The sequence below is a fragment of the Eurosta solidaginis genome, chromosome 3, assembly GCF_040869045.1.
Source record: "Eurosta solidaginis isolate ZX-2024a chromosome 3, ASM4086904v1, whole genome shotgun sequence".
NCBI classification, from domain to species: Eukaryota; Metazoa; Arthropoda; class Insecta; order Diptera; family Tephritidae; genus Eurosta; species Eurosta solidaginis.
Window position 1 is genome coordinate 16,205,044 of NC_090321.1, and position 20,955 is coordinate 16,225,998.

The 20,955-nt window shown below is 37.6% G+C and overlaps 1 protein-coding gene across 17 annotated transcripts in view; it reads left to right on the top strand.

Annotated features, from left to right (window-relative positions):
* Hsf (Heat shock factor) overlaps window positions 1–20,955 on the top strand; it is a 55,140-nt gene that overhangs the window by 26,906 nt on the left and 7,279 nt on the right. For 13 of the 17 annotated variants that reach the window (XM_067771093.1, XM_067771082.1, XM_067771091.1 and 10 more), the window contains 3 exons: window positions 5,774–5,839; window positions 11,180–11,240; window positions 20,861–20,938. In XM_067771093.1, the coding sequence (XP_067627194.1) occupies window positions 5,774–5,839; window positions 11,180–11,240; window positions 20,861–20,938 (205 nt within the window). Of the gene's footprint in view, window positions 1–5,615; window positions 5,635–5,773; window positions 5,840–11,179; window positions 11,241–20,860; window positions 20,939–20,955 lie in introns of those variants that run through there. The other 4 variants (XR_010950513.1, XR_010950512.1, XM_067771090.1 and 1 more) reach the window with 3 other exon arrangements.

Consider the following 20,955-nt stretch of genomic DNA (forward strand, 5'->3'; position numbering starts at 1 on the left):
TACCAGCTCCAGTTACTTTGGGCGGGTGGCTTGAAATCGCGCCCTTTACAACCTCCCACACATCGCAGCCCTATTCATTGTGTGTTAAATATACATCAGCTGGTCAAAATCACGTCCATTCCGACAGCACTAATAATCAATTCCGTTGTTAGGCATCACAGTCCATTCCGAAAACTGATTTAATAATATACGGTTACTCACAAAAGTAAGTACACACGTGGCTAATGCTGAAAAAAACTCAAATGCAGTGGCTCACAGCTTAATTGATAATTTTCATCTAAAATATCGCAAATTCCCTAACAGAAACCGCATTCAAAAAAATGTCAAAGGTTATTCAAAGGTAAGGAAAATTAATTAAAATTTCAAAAATAACCATCAAAATTTTCAAATTTGTTTTCAGAATTTCTAGAAAATTTTTGAGTATGCAGTTGTAGCCCAACACATTTTAGTATTTTCAGAATTTTTTTCGGCGAGGGTGCTGAGCAATTTCGCATATACAAAATGCATTTTTGTCCATACGATGTATGTGGGAAATTGCTCAACACCCTCGGCGAAAAAAATCTGAAAATTCAAGAAAAATTTTGAGCTATTTCTAACTTGCACATTATTATACTAAAATTTATTGGGCTACAAAACTGCATACTCAAAAATTTTCTAGAAATTCTGAAAAAAAAATTTGAAAATTTTGATGGTCATTTTTGAAATTTTAATTAATTCTCCTTACCTTTGGATAACCTTTGACATTTTTTTGAATGTGGTTTCTGTTAGGGAATTTGCGATATTTTACACGAAAATTATCAATTGAGCTGTGAGCTACTGCATTTGAGTTTTTTCAGCATTAGCCACGTGTGTACTTACTTTTGTGAATAACTGTATATATGTACATATTTTATAATATAATTTTACTCGCTATGTATGCTTCTGTAATTTATTCTGTAATCCGTAATTATATTTAGTCTGATTAATTGTAAAATTTGTAGACTAATAAATAAATACTACTATTTATAATCACAACATAAACTCTTAAGCCCGGTTTTTCAGTGCGAGTTTAAACTACAGTAAGAATTGACTAGAGTTCAAGCCTATCACTCTGGACGCTTAAGCTGAGGTGAGCAGCAAAATTGTATGTTATCGAACAAAGTGGCAAGGAAAAACTCTAGTCAACTTTAACTGGAGTTTAAACTCGCACTGAAAAACCGGATATTAATTTGACAAATTTTTATTAATCTAAAAAACCTTAATTTTATTTATAAATTTAACCAAACTCCTTGGAAGCTTGAAAAATGAGTAAATTAAACTAAATAAAGAATAAAACCAAAGAGAGTAGATTAATAAGTGGGAGCATTGTAGAGTCGTTCATTCGCCACAAAGTGGGACGGCTGCGACAGGAATTCACCATACTGTAACGAATTTACTTCAATTCGGCTTATTTCAAATCTACTAAGGTTCGAATCATTACACTATTGAATAAATAACACCACTATTCAATAATGCAAAATGGCCTTTATTAAAGTACTTCACAATAACACTTTCCCGACAGATTGAGTGCTTAATCAAAACTGATTGATAGCTTCAATGAAACTAAAACTCTCGCGCCTCTACTGTCGCCTTTTTATACTGTCTGATTTCCTCGTTGCATACTTCTAAGCTTTTCCTTTCCAGAACTTACTAGTCAGTTATCAGCTACAAAATCACCAGCCACAACTATGTTTATTGCTTCTCATATGCGCATGAGTAATACTTGCACAAATTATTGCCCTCTCTTGTGAGCACTTCAGATAAGATAAAGGCATGTGTTTGTGCGTTGCTTCTCCCTGCGTGTACGCACATATATGTAGACATAATTTGTTGATTCGTTTGTGTAGATACATAATGATTGATTTATGGATGTGCATGCAAGTCACTTTTTAGCATCGGCTTAGAGATGGCAGTACCCCTTAGTGTTGCTAATATTCGTAACACTGGCCTCCACCTAAGTCTGATCGTCCCGATCAGAAAAATCTCTCGATCTAAACGCTGCTAGCATCTCCAAATGAACCACCCTTCTACTTCGTTGTTTGTATGCGGTAGATGACATCACTGATCCTCTTCACAACTCTGTACGGGCCTTCCCATCTGCACCGAACTTTGGATAGAACACCTTTCCGCGGTGAGGGTCGTATAACAGTACCAAATCTCCCGCCATGAAACCTTCCGAATTATTATTCTCATCGTACCTGTGTTTCATCGTACTACTCATTACCCTGGTTCGTTCCCTCACACTCTGTTGTTTGGCCAATGAACTACTTCGTAGAGCTTGCGCTTGACGGATTTGCTTTGCATAATCAGTATCTTTCCGACGCTTCACAACAGTAGTGTGCTCTGGCTTGAAACCACCCTTGCATTCTTTCTGCGAAATGCTTTCCTTCTTTTTAGTACTTCCGTTAGGGCTTTTCAATGCCAGTGTTTCTCTCACAGGTACCTTCGGTTTTGATTTGTTTGGCCCATTTGTTCCATCAACCTTTGTTCGATCTACTTTCCTTGACTTTCGTGGTCTCTGTCTAATTTTCTCCACCAGCACTCGCTTACTGCTGAACCCTTTTTCCATACTAAAGTTAAGTGGTATATCCTGGTTCTCATAACGCATCACCCTTCTCTGCATGTCGATCTTGATGTCATGGTCAACCAAGAAGTCCACTCCCAATATGACTTCATCAACGATCTCGGCCACAACGAATTTGTGTAGAACCATGACCTTTCCAATTAATACCTCACATACCACTTCTCCTTGGACTTGGTTACACTCGCCAGTGACCGTACGCAACCTTGCTCCAGGTAACGGTTTTACTCTCCTGTTGGCCAAGTCAGATCGGATTAAGGAATGAGATGCGCCCGTATCTACAGTCAGTACACGCTCCTTGCCATCCAGCTTTCCTTCGACGGCAAGACTGCTCGATTTTCTTCCAATTTGCGACACAGATATCACAGGACATTCAATAGCTGGGGCAAGTTTTCGTTCTTTACATCTGACACGTTCTTGCTCATCTCCTCCAGCTTTGCGGAACTATTAGGACCAATATCGCAATGACGTGCAATGTGACAGGGCTTCTCGCATTTGAAGCATTTGATAACTCTTCCACTCCGCTTTCGCGATCCTTTCAGCACCTTCAATATTGCGTCTACCCACTCTGGCTTTGCCATTTGTAAAACTCTGGATTTTTACCCTCTCGGTGTACTCCACGGGTGGTCCGCATTTGCGAGATGAGCCAATCTTTCAACATCCGAAGCAAACTCCGGCAAAGTCTCATTCGCTCTTTGGTGACGGTTTTGCAATTCAATTTGGAATATCTGTTTTTTATGCTCGCTTCCGTTCCGTCGTTCTACAGCAGCCATCAATGCGTCATAACTGTTCCGTTCGTACTCTGGAATAGTCTGTAAGATTTCGGCAGCTGGTCCATTCAATGCTACGTGCAGCAACTTAATCTTCAGCATTCCAGTTGTTCACTGCTGCGGTCTTCTCAAACTGTAGCTTAAAGACCTGGAAAGGAACAGAACCGTCAAAGGATGGTGTTTTTACCTTTAGATTGCTTGCTGAAACAGCTGGGCGATTTAATTGCAACTCCTGTATACGACCTCTCAAAGCATCCACCTCTGCATCGAATTTTTCTTCAAACTGCATTTTTTTTTTCGTCCATGCGCGCTTCGAGTTTTGATGATACACGCGCCTCTTGTGCTTCTAGTTGTACTGTTATGCGTGTCTCTTGTTCTTTCAGTTGGGTTGCCATATATGTCTTTTGTTCTTCCAGCTGTGATGACATATTTGTGGATATTTGTGATGACATTTCGGTTATACGTGCCTCCTGTAGTTCCAATTGTGATGCCATATATGTCTTCTGTTCTTCCAGTTGAGATGATATTTGCGACGACATTGATGTTACTGTCGATGTTTGTGCAGATATTGCAACCAATATCATGTTCAAGTCTGTGCTGGTAACTGTCTGCGATGTTTCGTTTTTCTCTTCAATGTTTGTTGTCTCCTCACCATCAAGAGGAAAGACATACTCTTCCACGTTAATTCCCTCTAATTCCATTGCCTCTCGTAGTCGTGCTTGAAGTTCGAGTTTATTGCCGGTTGTATTCAATCCACGGCTGTCCAACTCCTTCAGTTGCAGGATCTTCAATTCACTGAACTTTGCCATGTCCTTGCTGTCCTCTGGAATTTATCCAACAATTCCTCTTCTGACGCCAATTGTAACGAATTTACTGCAAATCCGCTTATTTCAAATCTTCTACTAAGGTTCGAATCACTAAACTGTTGAATAAATAACACAACTATTCAATAATGTAAAATGGCCTTTATTAAAGTACTTCACAATAAATAACTACTATTGCCCGACAGATTGAGTGCTTAATCAAAACTGATTGATAGCTTCAATGAAACTAAAACTCTCGCGCCTCTACTGTCGCCTTTTTAAGATTTCCTCATTGCATACGTTTAGGCTTTTCCTTTCCAGAACTTACTAGTTAGTTATCAGCTACAAAATCACCAGCCACAACTATGTTTATTGCTTCTCATATGCGCATGAGTAATATTTGCACAAATTATTGCTATCTCTTGTGAGCACTTCAGATAAGATAAATGCATGTGTTTGTGCGTTGCTTCTCCCTGCGTGTACGTACATACATATGTGTAGACATAATTTATTGATTCGTTTGTGTAGATACATAATGATTGGTTTATGGATGTGCATGCAAGTCACTGTTTAGCATCGGCTTAGAGATGGCAGTCCCCTTAGTGTTGCTAATATTCGTAACAATACGTTTTTCCCCTACTTCGTTTTCACCTTCTGGATTAAAAAAGTCATAAGCCTGGGCATTCGCGCAATTTTAGTTATGTAGATTGCATAGCGCCAGCGCCAATGCCGGTGCCAGCTCAATGGTAGCTCATTGACGCAATGATTCCAAGCGAATTTTTGACGCTACTCAGTAGTGAGTGCGTAGTACATTTCACTTGCGCTATTGAGTGAAACGATTTTTGTGTGTCAGGCACGAGTTTGGTGTTATTGGCGCTACTGGCAATGATGACACTGAGCTGATGATGGTAGCGCTGGTAGTTCCCGTTTGAATCAGAGAAAGAATTGATGCCCCATGTAAATTATTATGGCTTTGGCTATTATTGGCTGTGACTTTGAACCAAATAAATGCTGCGGACATAACAACCGGAGTAATTTTTTAGTTTTATATTTTAGATTTAATGCACAATTAATATGGGTGTGTTTGAGCAGTCAAAGTGCTCCTTAGTTGATGGAATGTCGCTAATTTCCTAGCGATGATCAATAGATTGTCAACATTTCGTTCAACGAACGCGCGAAATTGCCACATCTGCTCAAATTTTTCTGAAGAACGTGGCAAAATAAATTACAGAGTTATACAGCCTTAAAAAATCAGGCGGACAGCATAGCAAAAGGTATGGTGAATTCCTCTTACAGCCGTCCTACAATTTCTTATATTTAAAGAGTCTTTGATAAAACTGAAAATGAACTACAACGCCTTTTTTCTTCGTTTGAAATCCCGCTTACTTGCCACTGCTAATATTTCGAACACAGTTGTATATCACTATATCTAACTACTTTCAGTAAATATTTTTCTCTCTTTCTAACATCAAATACACTGAAATCACAAAAATTAAAAAAAACTGCAAAATATTTTGTCTAAAATAAAATGCATCCCACTTTCAAACAACATCTACACGTATAAATATCTGATGGATTTCTACAATCATGATCAAATCTAGAATGCAGATGCTACAACTAATCGTATTTCTCTCTCACCCCAGTTCGATGGAGAGTTTCTCACGAAGGTCAGCCAATAATTCGCCTTTTAATATTGTTTTTTCCAACTCTGAGCAATTAACGACTGCAAATTATGATAAATGATGTTTTGTTTTATGAAAACATCAACTGATAGTCTTATAAATGTAACGCAAAATATTATAAAAAGCAAGAAAACAAAAACTGAATAATCTAAAAAATAAATCCCCTTATTTATAAAGAGTACAAATGGTTCAATCATTAGAGGTTTGCTCGGTGGACACAATATTTGACTATTGCTGCCAAAACGAAATCACTCATAACTACTAACTGTGTTGTTTCTTGGCAATTTTATGAATAATAATAGTTGTAGAAATAAGAGGTAAACAATTTCCAATTACCGGCTAAGTACGGAATTTATGCCGTAGTATTATTTTTCTAATTATACCTTTCATGAAATTAAATGGTATATTAACTTTGGCACGAATCTCAAAATTGTAAGTCCTTAAAGGAAAATAGATAGACCCACCACGAAATAATCAGGATGAAGAGCTGAGTTGATTTAGCCATGTCCGTCTGTCCGTCTATCTTTGTGTATGCAAACTAGTCCCTCAATATTTGAGATATCTTGATAAAATTTGGTGAGCGGGTAAACTTAGGTGTCCGATTAGACATTTGTCGGAACCGGCGGGATCGGACCTTTATAGTATAATACCCCCATCCAACCGATTTTTCAGAAAAGAGGATTTTTCTCATATCTTCCTCAATTTATCAGATTGAAGCTTCAAACATCACCATACGCTTTCGTATATTGCACATATTGTTGTCTGAAAAAATGGATGAGATCGGTCTATATATAGTATATATCCCCCACAACCGATTGTTCAGATAAGAAACTTTTCGTAATTGCTGCCCCATTTTAAGAGCTAGAGGCTTCAAATTTCAACGAATGTTTACGTATATAGCATATATTGTTGTCTGAAAAAATCATAGAGATCGGTGGTATATATAGTATATATATTGTATTGTATTGTATTGTATTTATTTCAATATATATCAGTACAATAAGATTCTTAAATCTTTTATAGCACAACAGCATTCATAAACAAATTCACATTAAAATAAAGCTTGCGATTTATAAAAATCAAAAAGTAAGAGTTAGAGTTAAAATAATGAATAGTAATAAAATAAAATTTTAAACTACAAGTGACGGTTTCAACAAAAAGAGATAGCTGGCCATTCTTCTATGTTCCTGGAGTAAGGCTACTGAAATATGCATAAAGCGTTTGTTTAAAGTTGCTTTTGTTTAACTTATTCCTTACACTTGACGGAATGGAGTTCCAAAGACGAATAGTGTTGACGAAAAAAAGTCTTGCTGATGTTACCGAGTTAAATTGTGGTACAATTAAGTCACTTAGACGAGCTGACCTAGTAAAAACTAATTTTGTATGCAAATAGTTCGGCACGGCCGGCATCATGAGTTTAAATAAAGATATGCAATTCCTTGCCTTCAAATAATTTAAGATGCCACAACCAAGGCGACGGCGTCTCCAGGGGGAAAATATGATCGAACCTGGGCACATCAAATACATAACGCGTGATGTTATTAAACAGGACTTCAACCTAATGCGCGGAGTGGGAATCCAGCTTACTATATATCAGCTCAGAAGACGTTATTATAGGCAAAAGGAGTTGCAAAGCAAGTTGACGCCTTGTGCTAGTAGGGGTATATAGACTAGAATGCCGCAGATTGCGGAGGGTTAGATACACCTTGCTGACAACCGAATTTATATGGTCTTTGCACGAAAGCTTAGAATTTATTATAAATCCTAGGTTCTTGATTTTATCAACAACTTGGAGGTTCACATTATTTATATGTACTCGTATGTCAAGTGACCCAAGATTTTTGCTGATAGGTAGCACAAAGGACTTATCACAGTTTAGTAACAAACCATTTTCAGTCGCCCATTTGTCAACTTGCTTTAACGAGTCAGATAAATAGAGCTGGATATCATCCGCATACGCATGAAGTCTCTCATATTGACACACTCCAAAAATATCATCAGCCACACAATACATCAGCCAAATATCATTAAGAAAGAAGCTGAAAATTAGAGGGCCAAGAATGGATCCCTGGGGTACTCCCATAGTCAGCTCTTTCAGTTGTAACATCTCAAAACCAATTCGAACGCGCTGGTATCTGATGTTAAGTAGATATTCATTAAGCTCAGAGCATGATTACTAAATCCAAAGTAAAATTTCAGCTTGCTGGATAAGAGCGTATGATTGACCGAATCAAATGCCTTGGAGAAATCAAGCAGACATAACAACGTTAAATGATTATCGTCAAAAGGAGTTCTCAGATCATCCAAGATCTTAAGCATTGCAGTTGGACAGCTATGATTTTTTCTAAAGCCTGACTGGAAGGGGGAAAGTAGATTATGCTCATTAATATGTCTAGAAATCTGACCATGCATTATTGTTTCAAAAACCTTCGAAAGGGCTGGCAGGACACTAATCGGACGAAAATTAGACGGAGAGCTAGCACCACTTTTTTTTTTAGCTATAGGTAAAACAGTTGCCACTTTCCACAGACTAGGAAATCAAGAGGTGGTAATGGCATGATTTATGATGTGGGTAAGGGTTCCAACAATATATGGTAAAACCAGTTTAATGAACCTGATCGGCAGCCCATCCTCGCCTACGGCATTGGAGTGTATTTTGAATACACACCCTCCCACATCATATTCAGAGACTGTGGAAAATTCAAACTGCGGTCCTTGGAAACAACTAGCTTCACTGGGTACAAGCGGAGGAATTGCAACACATGACGTGCTACTTGAAAGGAACGTATTGTTTACCACATCAGGGGAGTAAGCACACCACCTTTTCCTTGATATAAACTTGTAACTTTTTAATATTGCGCCACAGGACGCTAGTAGGGAGTGCTGTATTCAGCTTGAAACCATAATACTTTCGTTTCTCTAGCCTTGTTATATATGTAGCCCTATTTCTAGAAAATTTGAAGACGCCAATTTTCCTGCGTAGGTCTTCTTCTCCACGTAGAATGCAACCTATTTCTCGCTTTGATAGCAATTTGAACATTCTTCGTAAACCAGGGGCAAGACGAGCACTTAACAGAGACTTCACGTACAGGCAAATATTTGTCAAAAACAGATTTAAGGACACTTACAAGAAAATCAAGTTTTTCGTCAATAGTTTCAAGAATCCAGCATAAGCTCCAGTCAATAATACTAAGATCAGAAAAAAGGGCAGTTTCGTTTACGTTGCGGAAGCCACGATAGGTAAAGGACCAGCTTAGATGACTACGATCTCTGTTTATATCTAAGCAGCAAAAAATTAGATCATGGTCAGTTATAAAGGATATCAAACTTGATAACACTGGACAAATCACAAACAATATATATACTATATATATATACTTTTTTGCAATTTTAGCCTCATTTTAACAGCTAGAAGCTTCAAATTTCACCAAATGCTTACGTGTATAGCATATATTGTCTGAAAAAATCGTAGAGATCGGTGGTATATATATTATATACCCCATATAAACTGTAATTTTTGCCCCTTTTTTACGGATGGAAGCTTCAAATTTCATCAAATACTTACGTCTACGTCATATATTGTTGAAATACGTGACTCGTAGTCATAGTTTTTACATGCAGACCACAAAAAACGTGAAACTTTGCATCCTCACACAAAGTACCTACCTATTTTTTATTTTATATATATCTTAAAAATCGTTTAGGTATGTACATCTGTTCACTATATATTTCTTATCTTATACAGCCGATTATTTGGAGATCACGTATGGGATTAAATTATAGTTCAGCCCCATTCATGAAAGGTATGAAGTCTTCGGCACAGCCGAAGACAGTCCCGTCCTTACTTGTTTTATTTATAATTTTTCAAATTCATAACATATACCAGGATCTACTGGTCTTCTAGAGTGCTTGCAAAAGGAAATTTTGTGAAGACTGCGGACCAAGGAATCGTGCACTCTCTACTGACAAATTAGTGCAGACCAAAGCTGAATTGTTTTTACGTTGTTGTTATTGTTGTAGCGATTTGGGGGAGTGTGATCGGTGCTGATGGTCCTTTCCCTGCTAAATATGTGTTTGATACATTCATTTCTAACAGGTTAACAATTTGTTTGCGGATGCGGTGAAGCGCTTAAAGTGTGAATTACGGTTATCAACCCCTTGAATCGCATTGTGTTAACGCCATAGAATTTTACGTATACCTACGAAACCTAAACCAAAATTATTAAGCAACCGTTGGTTTAACTCCTAAAATTGGACCAGAAAATGGACTCATGAAAAAAAACATTAGAAATAGTAGTGATCCTATAAGAAAATGTGGTAATTGTTGTTGTAGCAGTGCTTCGCCCCATCCAATAGGTGCGACCGATCACTAATTGTCATCAATATCCTCTAACGGGAGTCCAAGAAAACTTGCTGTTTCAACAGGGGTAATCTGGTAATTCTTGAGCGTGTTTACCTTTTCATTCGCGACATACTTTTCCTGTTGTTGTTTTTGTTGTTGTAGGTATAAGGCCACTCCCCGAAGGTTGTGGGGAGTGTTATCGATGTTGGTAGTCCTTTGCCGGATATAGATCCAATACGTTCTGGTAACAAGCACCATTAAGGTACTAGCCCGACCATCTCGGGAATGATTTAGTATGATCACGTGGAACCCTCTAGGATTTGTCACGGGTAGGTGATGTTGACAATTGGGTTGGAGAAGCTATAAATTGTGCTGGCAACCCCTTGAAATTGTTGTGCTAAACAACCACAATGAATCGGCGTTTGGCAAAATATTCACTTTCACAACTTATTGTATCAGTTTTAAAGAAAAGATGACCTTTTTGCACTGTTTAGCGTTCAAAAAAAATTCTTTGTAACAAGGCTACACTTAGCTGTATATTGAATTCTTCTGCTCAAGTGAAAGTCTCCATTTAAAGCTCGCAGTAAATTTGCCGTTTCTCTTTTGCAAAAGACAAAAACAATATAACTCATTATCGTTTCACGAAATATTAAGTAAAAAATTAAAAATTTTACCGAACACCAACTGGGACTACAAATATGCTATTAAATGTGCAACCATACTTCGCGAAAGCAATCCGTCTTGATTTTTTATCTCGGGATTGTCGTAGCTCTGCTGTCGTTAGAGAACAAACCTCTAGTAATTGAATCATGCAAATGACGTAAAAAACTTTATTATAAAATGACAAAATTTATTGTTTCAAAATTTGTAAAGATTTGCACAAAAAAAAACATATTTAACATACACGTCGTCGGAAAAAGTTTGGAAACTCATGTACTGTGTAGATTTAGATAATTAAACACAAATTGTTGCTTGTTTTTTAGCTTTTCAATGATTCCGATGTCTTGGGACCCTACGGCTTGAGTTTGGAAGGTGATAAAAAGGGTAAGTATATATATTGATTTTAAATCTCAACAAGTTCTGTTGCTATTTACTTATGTATAATACTTATATTTTTTCAAAGAGTGATATTCAAGTGCTTGGACATCCTCAGAAAATATAAAAAAAAAATTCTTTAGCAGAGGGGGCCAAGAGAGTTGAGTTTTTTTCCAAAATATATATAAATAGCAGACCCGTCAGACGTTGTTCTGCCCTAAATTTGGCATACAATTTAATAAGCTTTTTCCGTCTACCTCTGCTCTCCGCCCTGTTCACTTTTTCTTAATCTTTTTATTCACTCCTCCCTCCGTCTTTTCCGCTTCATCTATCTCTATCGTCGTCTCTATCTCTTTCTCAGTCTCCTTCCCTCTTTTCTCTTCTCTCAAGTTTTTCCCCTTCTTCTTCATCCCTTTTTGCCAGTCCCAGAGTGTGGTATGTATTTTGTTCCAGTCTCATTCCGACTCCCACTCCGAGTCTCAGTCCTAGTCCTAATCCCAGTCCCAGTCCGTCTCTGGTCTACTTCCCGGTTCGTAATACTAATATAGGCAAATTTATATACTAAATTTCTGGGAAATCGAATGGGACGTATGTAAATAGGTACATATGTGGGTATTATTAATTCATGTTTATTTCGGCTTCGCATGCATATTTATCAGTTCTGCCAGGTTGATTAGACTAAATCGAATATCACAATGAAAATTACTTTAAAGCTCTCAGCAACAGCTTTCATTTGATATCCATATTACACACACATTCTAGGGGTATCCGGGTCCACGTTTTGGCCTATATATCGAGACCCCAGTCACCCAGCGGTATAAATTACTCTGTACTGAAACACACATCAACAGCTTCAATTTGATACCCATAATGTAAAAACACATCCTTGTGTTACCCTGATCCACGTTTTGGCCTATATCTCGAGACCCTAGTTACAAATAGATATGAAAACTACCTTGTACTAAAGCACTCATCAACAGCTTTCAATTGTTATCCATATTGTATAAACACTTTCTAGGGGTACCTGGGTCCACGTTTTGGCCTCAATCTCGAGACCCTACTCACCAAAAGGTATGAAAACTACCCTTTACTAAAGCACTCATCAACAGCTTTCATTTGTTATCTATATTCTATAAACACATTCTGGTCTGGTGGGTTGGTATGTGGTCCCGCGTCCACGTTTTCGTCTATATCTCGAGACTCTAGTCACCCGCGGGTACGAAAAATACCCCGTATCAAAGTACATAAACAGCTTCTATTTGATATCCATATTGTACAAACATATGCCAGGATTACCCAGGTCCACGTTTTGATCTCAAGACCCTGGCCAGAACGGGATAAAAATTATCCTATGTCTGTCTCCTGGTTCATATGTTCATCCGTTCCTTCCTCTTCAATCACTCTTTATCTATTAAAAAAAAGCGCATGAAAATTTGTTGCGTAATTTTAAAGGTTTAAGCATTCAAAGGGACATAGTGACAGAAAAGGCGACTTTGTTTTATACTATGTAGTGATGTACATTAGGGTGGGTCGATTTAAAAATCGCTCATTGCTCTGTGAAAATCGTATTCTAGGGATCCAAATAAGAAACTTTGCCGAAGGAACCATATCTCTAAAACGAATTCTGATGTCCCCCAATTTGGGTCGAACTTTTGGGTAGGGGCAAATTTTTGAAAAATCCCACGTTGACCCATTTAAAGTGCTCCAATCGAGTCCAAATGTATGACCCCCACTAACTTTGAAGGCCCGACCCACCGATGCCAGTGGCACACCCCTGAAACCCCCCTGGGGGTTCACCATACAAACATTTAAAAAAATCGCCGGTTTTGCACTTTACATGAAAAAATCAGCGAAATGCCTATGTTTTTTCTTTTTGGAGTTTATTTTTCTCTTTAGAAATTTATTTAGTCAGAACATATGTAAATGAAAAAATGAATTTAACTTAGTAATAGAAAAGAAATTAAAAAAAATTATTAGAAATTAGCGTTTTTACAACCCTTTTAAAACCAAGGCAACACTGTGATGCATTTGCATGTCGTAAACATAGTTGTGTGGGTTTTTTATTCAACCGTTTTAAAAAATGAAGGTATCACTGTGACACAATTTCAGATCGTAAAATTGCTTGTGCTGTTTTTTTTAAGCCACCACAAGACACAGCAGGTAGAATTGAAATTACCATTTCATTCTTATTACCTCGTCTCGTAGACCATATATAACGCAACAGTTTTTGTGTATGCATTAAGTCGTTGTGAAGAAATCAAAGTGTGAAGTGCTAATTTCAGACAAAAAAATATTTAAAAAATAATAATAAGTGAAGTGACCATTCCAAATCAAAAAGTTTACAATGAATCCACCATCCTCTACACCGCAAGATGAAGCAACTACATAAACAACTATCGGAACCCAATGAGTCATATACCCAAGCATGATGTTACTGTTTTGGGTGTGTCTACTGATTTAACTGATCTTAATTTACCAACCCATCTGGATATCTTGAGATATTATTTTTACTGAAGCGAAGGTGCTAAAACAGAACAAAAAAAGTTTTCCCATAAATCATTCACTATTCAAGTACAAGATAAGTTGATTGGAATTTGGGAAAAACTTTGTATGGAAATAATACAGAAAAAAAGTGTATTTAATAAATTGAATAAATTGCTTGACAAGTATCAAGAGCAAATCAAGAGAAGAAACAACACCCAACAATTTACAGAGTATGTAAAATCTCTGGAAACAATTTTTTACATTGGAACATGTAAATACGATTTGAAGGCAGCTTCATGTGCATGCGGCTGGGTTCACGAACGCCTCAAAGAGTTCATGCACGATCAACATAATCAGAGAAGACTAACAATGGATGCATTTATGATGGAAACTGAAGCGCAAGGAGCAACGTCTATGTCATTAATGCCAACATACCAAGATCCCGATGATTCAACATACGCACCGCCACCGGTTCAAGAAGATATGGATAGAAGCACAAGTTCACAATACACAGAGAGATACGATTGTTTTAACTTTGCCTTGGTATTTGACAGATTTGGTGTGCCTGACAGAGTAGCATCAGCATTGGGAACCGCTCTTTTGCAAGATTTTAAAATTAAAGATAAGCATGGGAAACCTCTCATCATGGATAAATCGAAAGTTCGCAGAGAAAAAGCGAAATGCAGACAAGAAGTGCTCCGCAAACGGTTAGATGATACCAATTTGTTAGCGTTTTCATTCGATGACAGAAAAGATGATATTTTAACGATAGATAAAATTGATGAGAAGTATCATACTAGGATGGCAAAAGAACCATCTTGTTATTTTGAGGGAGCCCAATTCTGAATTGATTGGTTACGTAAGACTGGAACATGAAACCGCTGAATACAAAACAACCAAATTAAATGGTTTTTTCAACGATAAAAATATATCACTGGATGCATTAATTGGAATATGCACTGACGGTGAGCCAACAAACACTGGCCCACACGGTGGAATTATACGACGATTCGAATTGCTGTTAAAAAGACCATTGCATTGGTTCGTTTGCCTTCTACACTTCAACGAACTTCCGTTTCGGCATTTGTTTGAAGCAATTTTACGATCTGCAATTGTGTCACAGTGATACATTAATTTTTTAAAACGGTTGAATAAAAAACCCACACAACTATGTTTACGACATGCAAATGCATCACAGTGATGCCTTGGTTAGTGGGGGTCGGTCATACATTTGGACTCGATTGGAGCACTCTAAATGGGTCAAAGTGGGATTTTTCAAAATTTGCCCCTACCCAAAAGTTCGACCCAAATTGGGGGACATCAGAATTCGTTTTAGAGGTATGGTTCTTTCGGCAAAGATTCTTATTTTGATCCCTAGAATATGATTTTCACAGAGCAATGGGCGATTTTTTTGCCTCCCCACAAATCGACCCGGCCTAATGTACATTCATCCATACATACCTATAAACCTACGCCCGAAGTTAAATAACGCAGCGAATACTATATGTGTACGTATGTCTCATCATGCCTCACTCAAAAGCAATTTGCGCGCACAGTTGACACCGAACAACCACACACACGCATTTTTTTGGTAAAAATGTTACTTTTGTTTAAACAATTTGGCTGATATAAGAAAGGAATGAAGTATTTTTTTTTTGATGCAGAACGAAGGTAAATATTTCAAAGTTTTACTGAAAAGTTGAATTTTTTAAATCCATCCATCCGTTTATTAGTTATAGCCGCGTAAACAAAAATTTTATGATTTTTTACTACATTTTGGCAATTTGCCCTATAATACACACCTTCAAATTTCAAATGCAAAAACCCGTTTTAAAATCGGAGCATTCTGTGTGAACTTATGTGCGTACATGGCATTTAGCGACTTTATTGTATAAGATTTATAGATATAGATATAGATGATACATTTACTTTTTTATCTTTCTCTCTTACTTTTTCAAATACATATGTATGTTTATTATTTGCAAATTCCTCTTTTTCTTTATTATTTTCAATTCCACATTACGTAGCGCTAAGTGCGTTAATCCTAACGATCAGTGAAAATGAGTATCTGAGTACTGACAACGAATGTCTCAAGACCATTTTAAGCCTTGTCAGCAACAGTCATACAGGTTTGCAGCTTTGCCACATAAATGCACGTAGTCTTAATTTACAGAAACTTGATTACATGAACCAAATTTTGCAAAATACAAAAATTGACATACTTTGTGCGACTGATACTTGGTTTAGAGAGGATATTGAGGATGAATTTTATAAACTACACGATTACACATTGGCGCGGAATGATAGGAAAACCGGGGCAAGAGGTGGAGGTGTTGCCATATATTGTAAAACATCGCTGAGGCATCAGGTTATCTTCAAACAAGTAAAGGTGTCTAAGTTCGGTGTAACCGAACATTATATACTCAGCGTGAGCTTCAATTGCACATTTCATTTCAGATAAATTATTACATAACACGGGGCACCGCCCGTTTAAAAAAAATTTCTCCCAATTTCCTCTTACAATAAAACTTGATAAGTGAAATATCATTGATTCAAAACTATTTTTTGCTTAATTATAGCTTATAATTCTAGTCTACGACCCCTTTAAACTTGTTTTATATCTAAGTTGCCGTGGTCTTTAACCGATCCCGTCCATTTTTAATAGAAATATTTTCTGCTATAAGGAAAATATGTGTACACAATTTCATTACGATATGTTAATTTTTCTTCGAGTTATGGCTCCCGAAACATAGAAAATTGCTTAGTCATAAAAGGGGCGGTGCCACATCCATTTTCAAAAATTTTAGTGTTTTCCAATTTAGTGTTATAATTCAATTTAGAAAGTAAAATTTTATTGATACAAAGCTCTTTTTCGTCTACGCCCCTTTTAAAAATCTTTTATATAAAAGTGGGCGTGGTCTTTAAGCGATCTCGTAAATTTTTACTAGAAATATTTTCTGCTATAAGGAAAATTTGTGTACCCAATTTTATTACGATCCGTTAATTTTTCTTCGAGTTATGGCTCCCGAAACATAGAAAATTGCTTAGCCATAAAAGGGGCGGTGCCACGCCCATTTCTTAAAATTTGAAGTTTTTCCTATTTATTGTTATAAATCCACTTGGGAAATGAAATACCATTGATATACAGCTCTTTTTTGCAGGGACGGAAAATAATATTTTTTTTTTTTTCGGAGTCGAAAAAGTCCTGGTCGAAAAATTTTCCTAGGTGAAAATGTTTGAGTTCGCAGGTATTCCTATAGCAATATCATGTCGAATCATGCATCCTTTTTATTTTTCGAACTTTTTCCATAAAAGTCCACATATAAAAGTAAAATCTGTATTTTTATTTTTTAAGTCCGATAGAACTAGGTAAACTCGGACTTTTAAAAATAAAAGTCCCGAAAAAAGGACTTATATTTTTTAAGGCCGAAATAAAAGTCCCGCTTGATAACAAAGAAACGGCTTATCCGAATTAAAAAAATTTGGTACCAATCGATTCTCCTGGATTCCTAAAATTTAAAACCTTATGGACTTTTTAAAATTTCTGTTAATAATACTAGAAATTTATCATAAACAAACTAGATCGAAAATCTCGTAGTATAAATGGTGAACTTGCAGTGGATTTTTGCAATAAATTTCGTTCCAATACAACTATTAGAGTGAAAATTGGTAAACCGCAGTCTGCTATGATAGGAAAGCTTTCCAAAAAAAGAAATGGTCGTAATCGGTCAGTAGCCACGCCTCTTTCTGTATATAGAAATTTCCGCACACAACATGCAATATTTGAATATCTAAAGAAGCCACGTTATTTAAATTTGGCACGTAAATTACTGACATTGCATGTAGTTGATCCACATAATTTTTTTGGACAATGGGCGTGGCACCAACTACTTTCGAAATAAAATTTTTTGGACTTTCAAGTGCGATAACTCGTACATACTTTGAGCAATATTTTTGCAAATTGGTAAGCGAACTTCATATTTGTATTTGTACATGCCGACGGAAAAAGTTTTAAAATCGAATTAAAGTCACACCCACTTGTATATAAAAATATCAAAACTGGCAACTTGAATTCATTGCTAAGTACGTGAATATGTCGGAGTTATTTCGGGACTATTGCGGGATCATTTGGGGATCCTTCCGGTATCATTCCTGGATGACTTTCGGGATCCCGTCAGGGTCATTTCGGATTATGGAGGGAACACTTCTCTGCTCTCCTAAATGGAGGCAGCAATTCACCGCGCAGAGATGAAGAACCCGATCCCGCAATCGATGATGATGGAATATATGTCCCCCCGCCCGATTATGACGAAGTTAGAATAGCAATAACCAGATTGAAAAACAACAAGGCCGTGGGCGCTGATGGATTGCCTGCGGAGCTATTCAAGTTCGGCGGCGAGGAGTTGGTAAGGCGCATGCAGCAGCTTCTTAGCAAAATATGGGCGGACGAAAGCATGCCCGACGGTTGGAATCTAAGTGTTCTTTGCCCAGTCCACAAGAAGGGGGATACTGCAAAATGCACCAACTATCGTGGAATCAGCCTTCTTAATATCGCATATAAGGTCCTTTCAAGTGTATTGTGCGAAAGATTGAAGCCCACCGTGAACCGGCTGATTGGACCTTATCAGTGCGGCTTCAGACCTGGTAAATCTACCATCGACCAGATTTTCACAATGCGCCAAATCTTGGAAAAAACCCGTGAAAAGAGAATCGACACACATCACCTCTTCGTCGACTTTAAAGCCGCCTTCGACAGCACGAAAAGGAGCTGCCTATATGCCGCTATGTCTGAATTTGGTTTCCCCGCAAAACTTATACGGCTGTGCAAAATGACGTTGAGCAACACCATCAGCTCAGTCAGAATTGGGAAGGACCTCTCCGAGCCGTTCGAAACTAAACGAGGTTTCAGACAGGGTGACCCCCTATCGTGCGATTTCTTTAATTTGATGCTGGAGAAAATTATACTAGCTGCAGAACTTAACCGCACTGGAACAATATACTATAAAAGCGTGCAATTACTGGCATATGCTGATGACATTGATATCATCGGCCTAAACACCCGCGCTGTTAGTTCTGCTTACTCCAAGCTGGAAAAAGAAGCGGTAAAGATGGGTTTGATGGTGAATGAGGACAAAACGAAGTACCTGCTGTCATCGAGCAAAGAGTCAGCGCATATGCGCCTTGGCAACCACGCTACTGTTGGCAGCCATAATTTCGAAATAGTAAAAGACTTCGTTTATTTGGGAACCAGCATCAACACTAGCAACAACATCAGCACTGAAATCCAGCGAAGAATCAATCTTGCCAATAAATGCTACTTTGGACTAGGTAGGCAATTGAAAAGTAAAGTCCTCTCTCGGCGAACGAAAATCGTACTCTACAAGTCACTTATCGTACCCGTCCTGCTATATGGGGCAGAAGCATGGACCATGACAACAGCAGAGGAAGCGGCTTTGGGAGTGTTCGAGAGAAAAGTTCTTCGAAAGATTTATGGACCTCTACGCGTTGGCGATGGCGAGTACCGAAGAAGATTTAATGATGAGCTGTACGAGCTATACGCAGACATCAACATAGTCCAGCGAATTAAAGCGCAGCGGCTGCGCTGGCTAGGCCATGTTATGCGAATGAAAGATGATGCTCCGGCCAAGAAAGTGTTTCTATCGGAACCCGCCTATGGAAGCAGAGGTAGAGGGCGGCCCCCACTCCGTTGGAAGGACCAGGTGGAAAACGATTTAAACTCCCTTGGTGTGACCAATTGGCGCCGGTTGGCGGTGCGAAGGAGCGACTGGCGCGCTTTGTTGGACGGCCATAACCGTTTAGACGGTTAAGCGCCAATTAAGTAAGTAAGTAAGTAAGATAGAGTGATGAAACTTGGTAGGTGGGTTGACCTTATGACGCAGAATAGAAAATTAGAAAAATTTTGGCGTGGCTCGGCCCTTTTTCATTTAATTTGTCTAGATTACTTTTAATACCATAAGTTGAACAAAAATTTACCAATCCATGTGAAATTTGGTAAGGGCATTGCTTCTATGGTGATAACTGTTTTCTGTGAAAACGACCGAAATCGGTTGAAGCCACGCCCAGTTTTTATACACAGTCGACCGCCTGTCCTTCCGCTCGGCCGTTAACACGATAACTTGAACAAAAATCGATATATCTTTACTAAACTTAGTTCACGTACTTATCTCAACTTATCTCGGTATTAAAAATGGGCGAACTCCGACTATGACCACGCCCACTTTTTCGATATCGAAAATTTCGAAAAAGAAAAAAAAAAAATGCCATAATTCTATACCAAATACGAAAGGAGGGATGAAACATGGTGATTGGATTGATTTTTTTGCGCAAAGTATATATAACATTAGAAAAAACTTTGTAAAATGGGTGTGACACCTACCATATTAAGTAAAAGAAAATGAAAATGTTCTGCAGGGCGAAATCAAAAGCCCTTGGAATCATGGCAGGAATACTGTTCGTGCTATTGCATTTATAAATAAATTAGCGGCACCCGACAGATGATGTTCTGGGTCACCCTGTCCCACATTTTGGTCGATATCTCGAAAACGTCTTCACATATACGACTAGGGGTCACTCCCTTTTAAAACCCCCATTAATACCTTGAATTTGATACCCATATCGTACACGCCAGTGAGCTGCAATTATTCATGCTTTAAGGTTATTAGTGGACTAACCAAAAAATTAGTACTAGTGCGTACACAAACAAAGAATATCAAGCACTTATATCCACTAAAATACATTTATATAGTCATGCTTCGTAAAATGATTAAGCGCTCATAAGCCACGAAGCAGTTCAGTACTCAATTGTCTTATTGAGCAAGAAAGTCAACTGTGTTATACGAAAGCACTAATTTGAATCAGTATGACTAACAGTACAATAAGATGAATATAGTCATATCAGTCTTCTGACTTTATTTCTCTTCTGTTGAAATGACTAAACTAATTTCTTCGCTTAACAAAGAACTCGGTCGAATAAACCATAATTCGATCAATTTCACTGAATCTCCGTTAAGTCAAGAACAACAGAACCGATTTGTTGATTATACTAGCACCATTTCTTTCAGTGTATACATAACTCCTACATAATATTAAAAAAAATGTGTTCTTCTTTCTCTCATTCTTTTAAGGATCAGAAATGATGTCTTATCAACCAATGTATGACCTATCAGATATCATAGATATTAATGATAAAAACGAATCAGAAGGTAATTTTTTCTTTAAT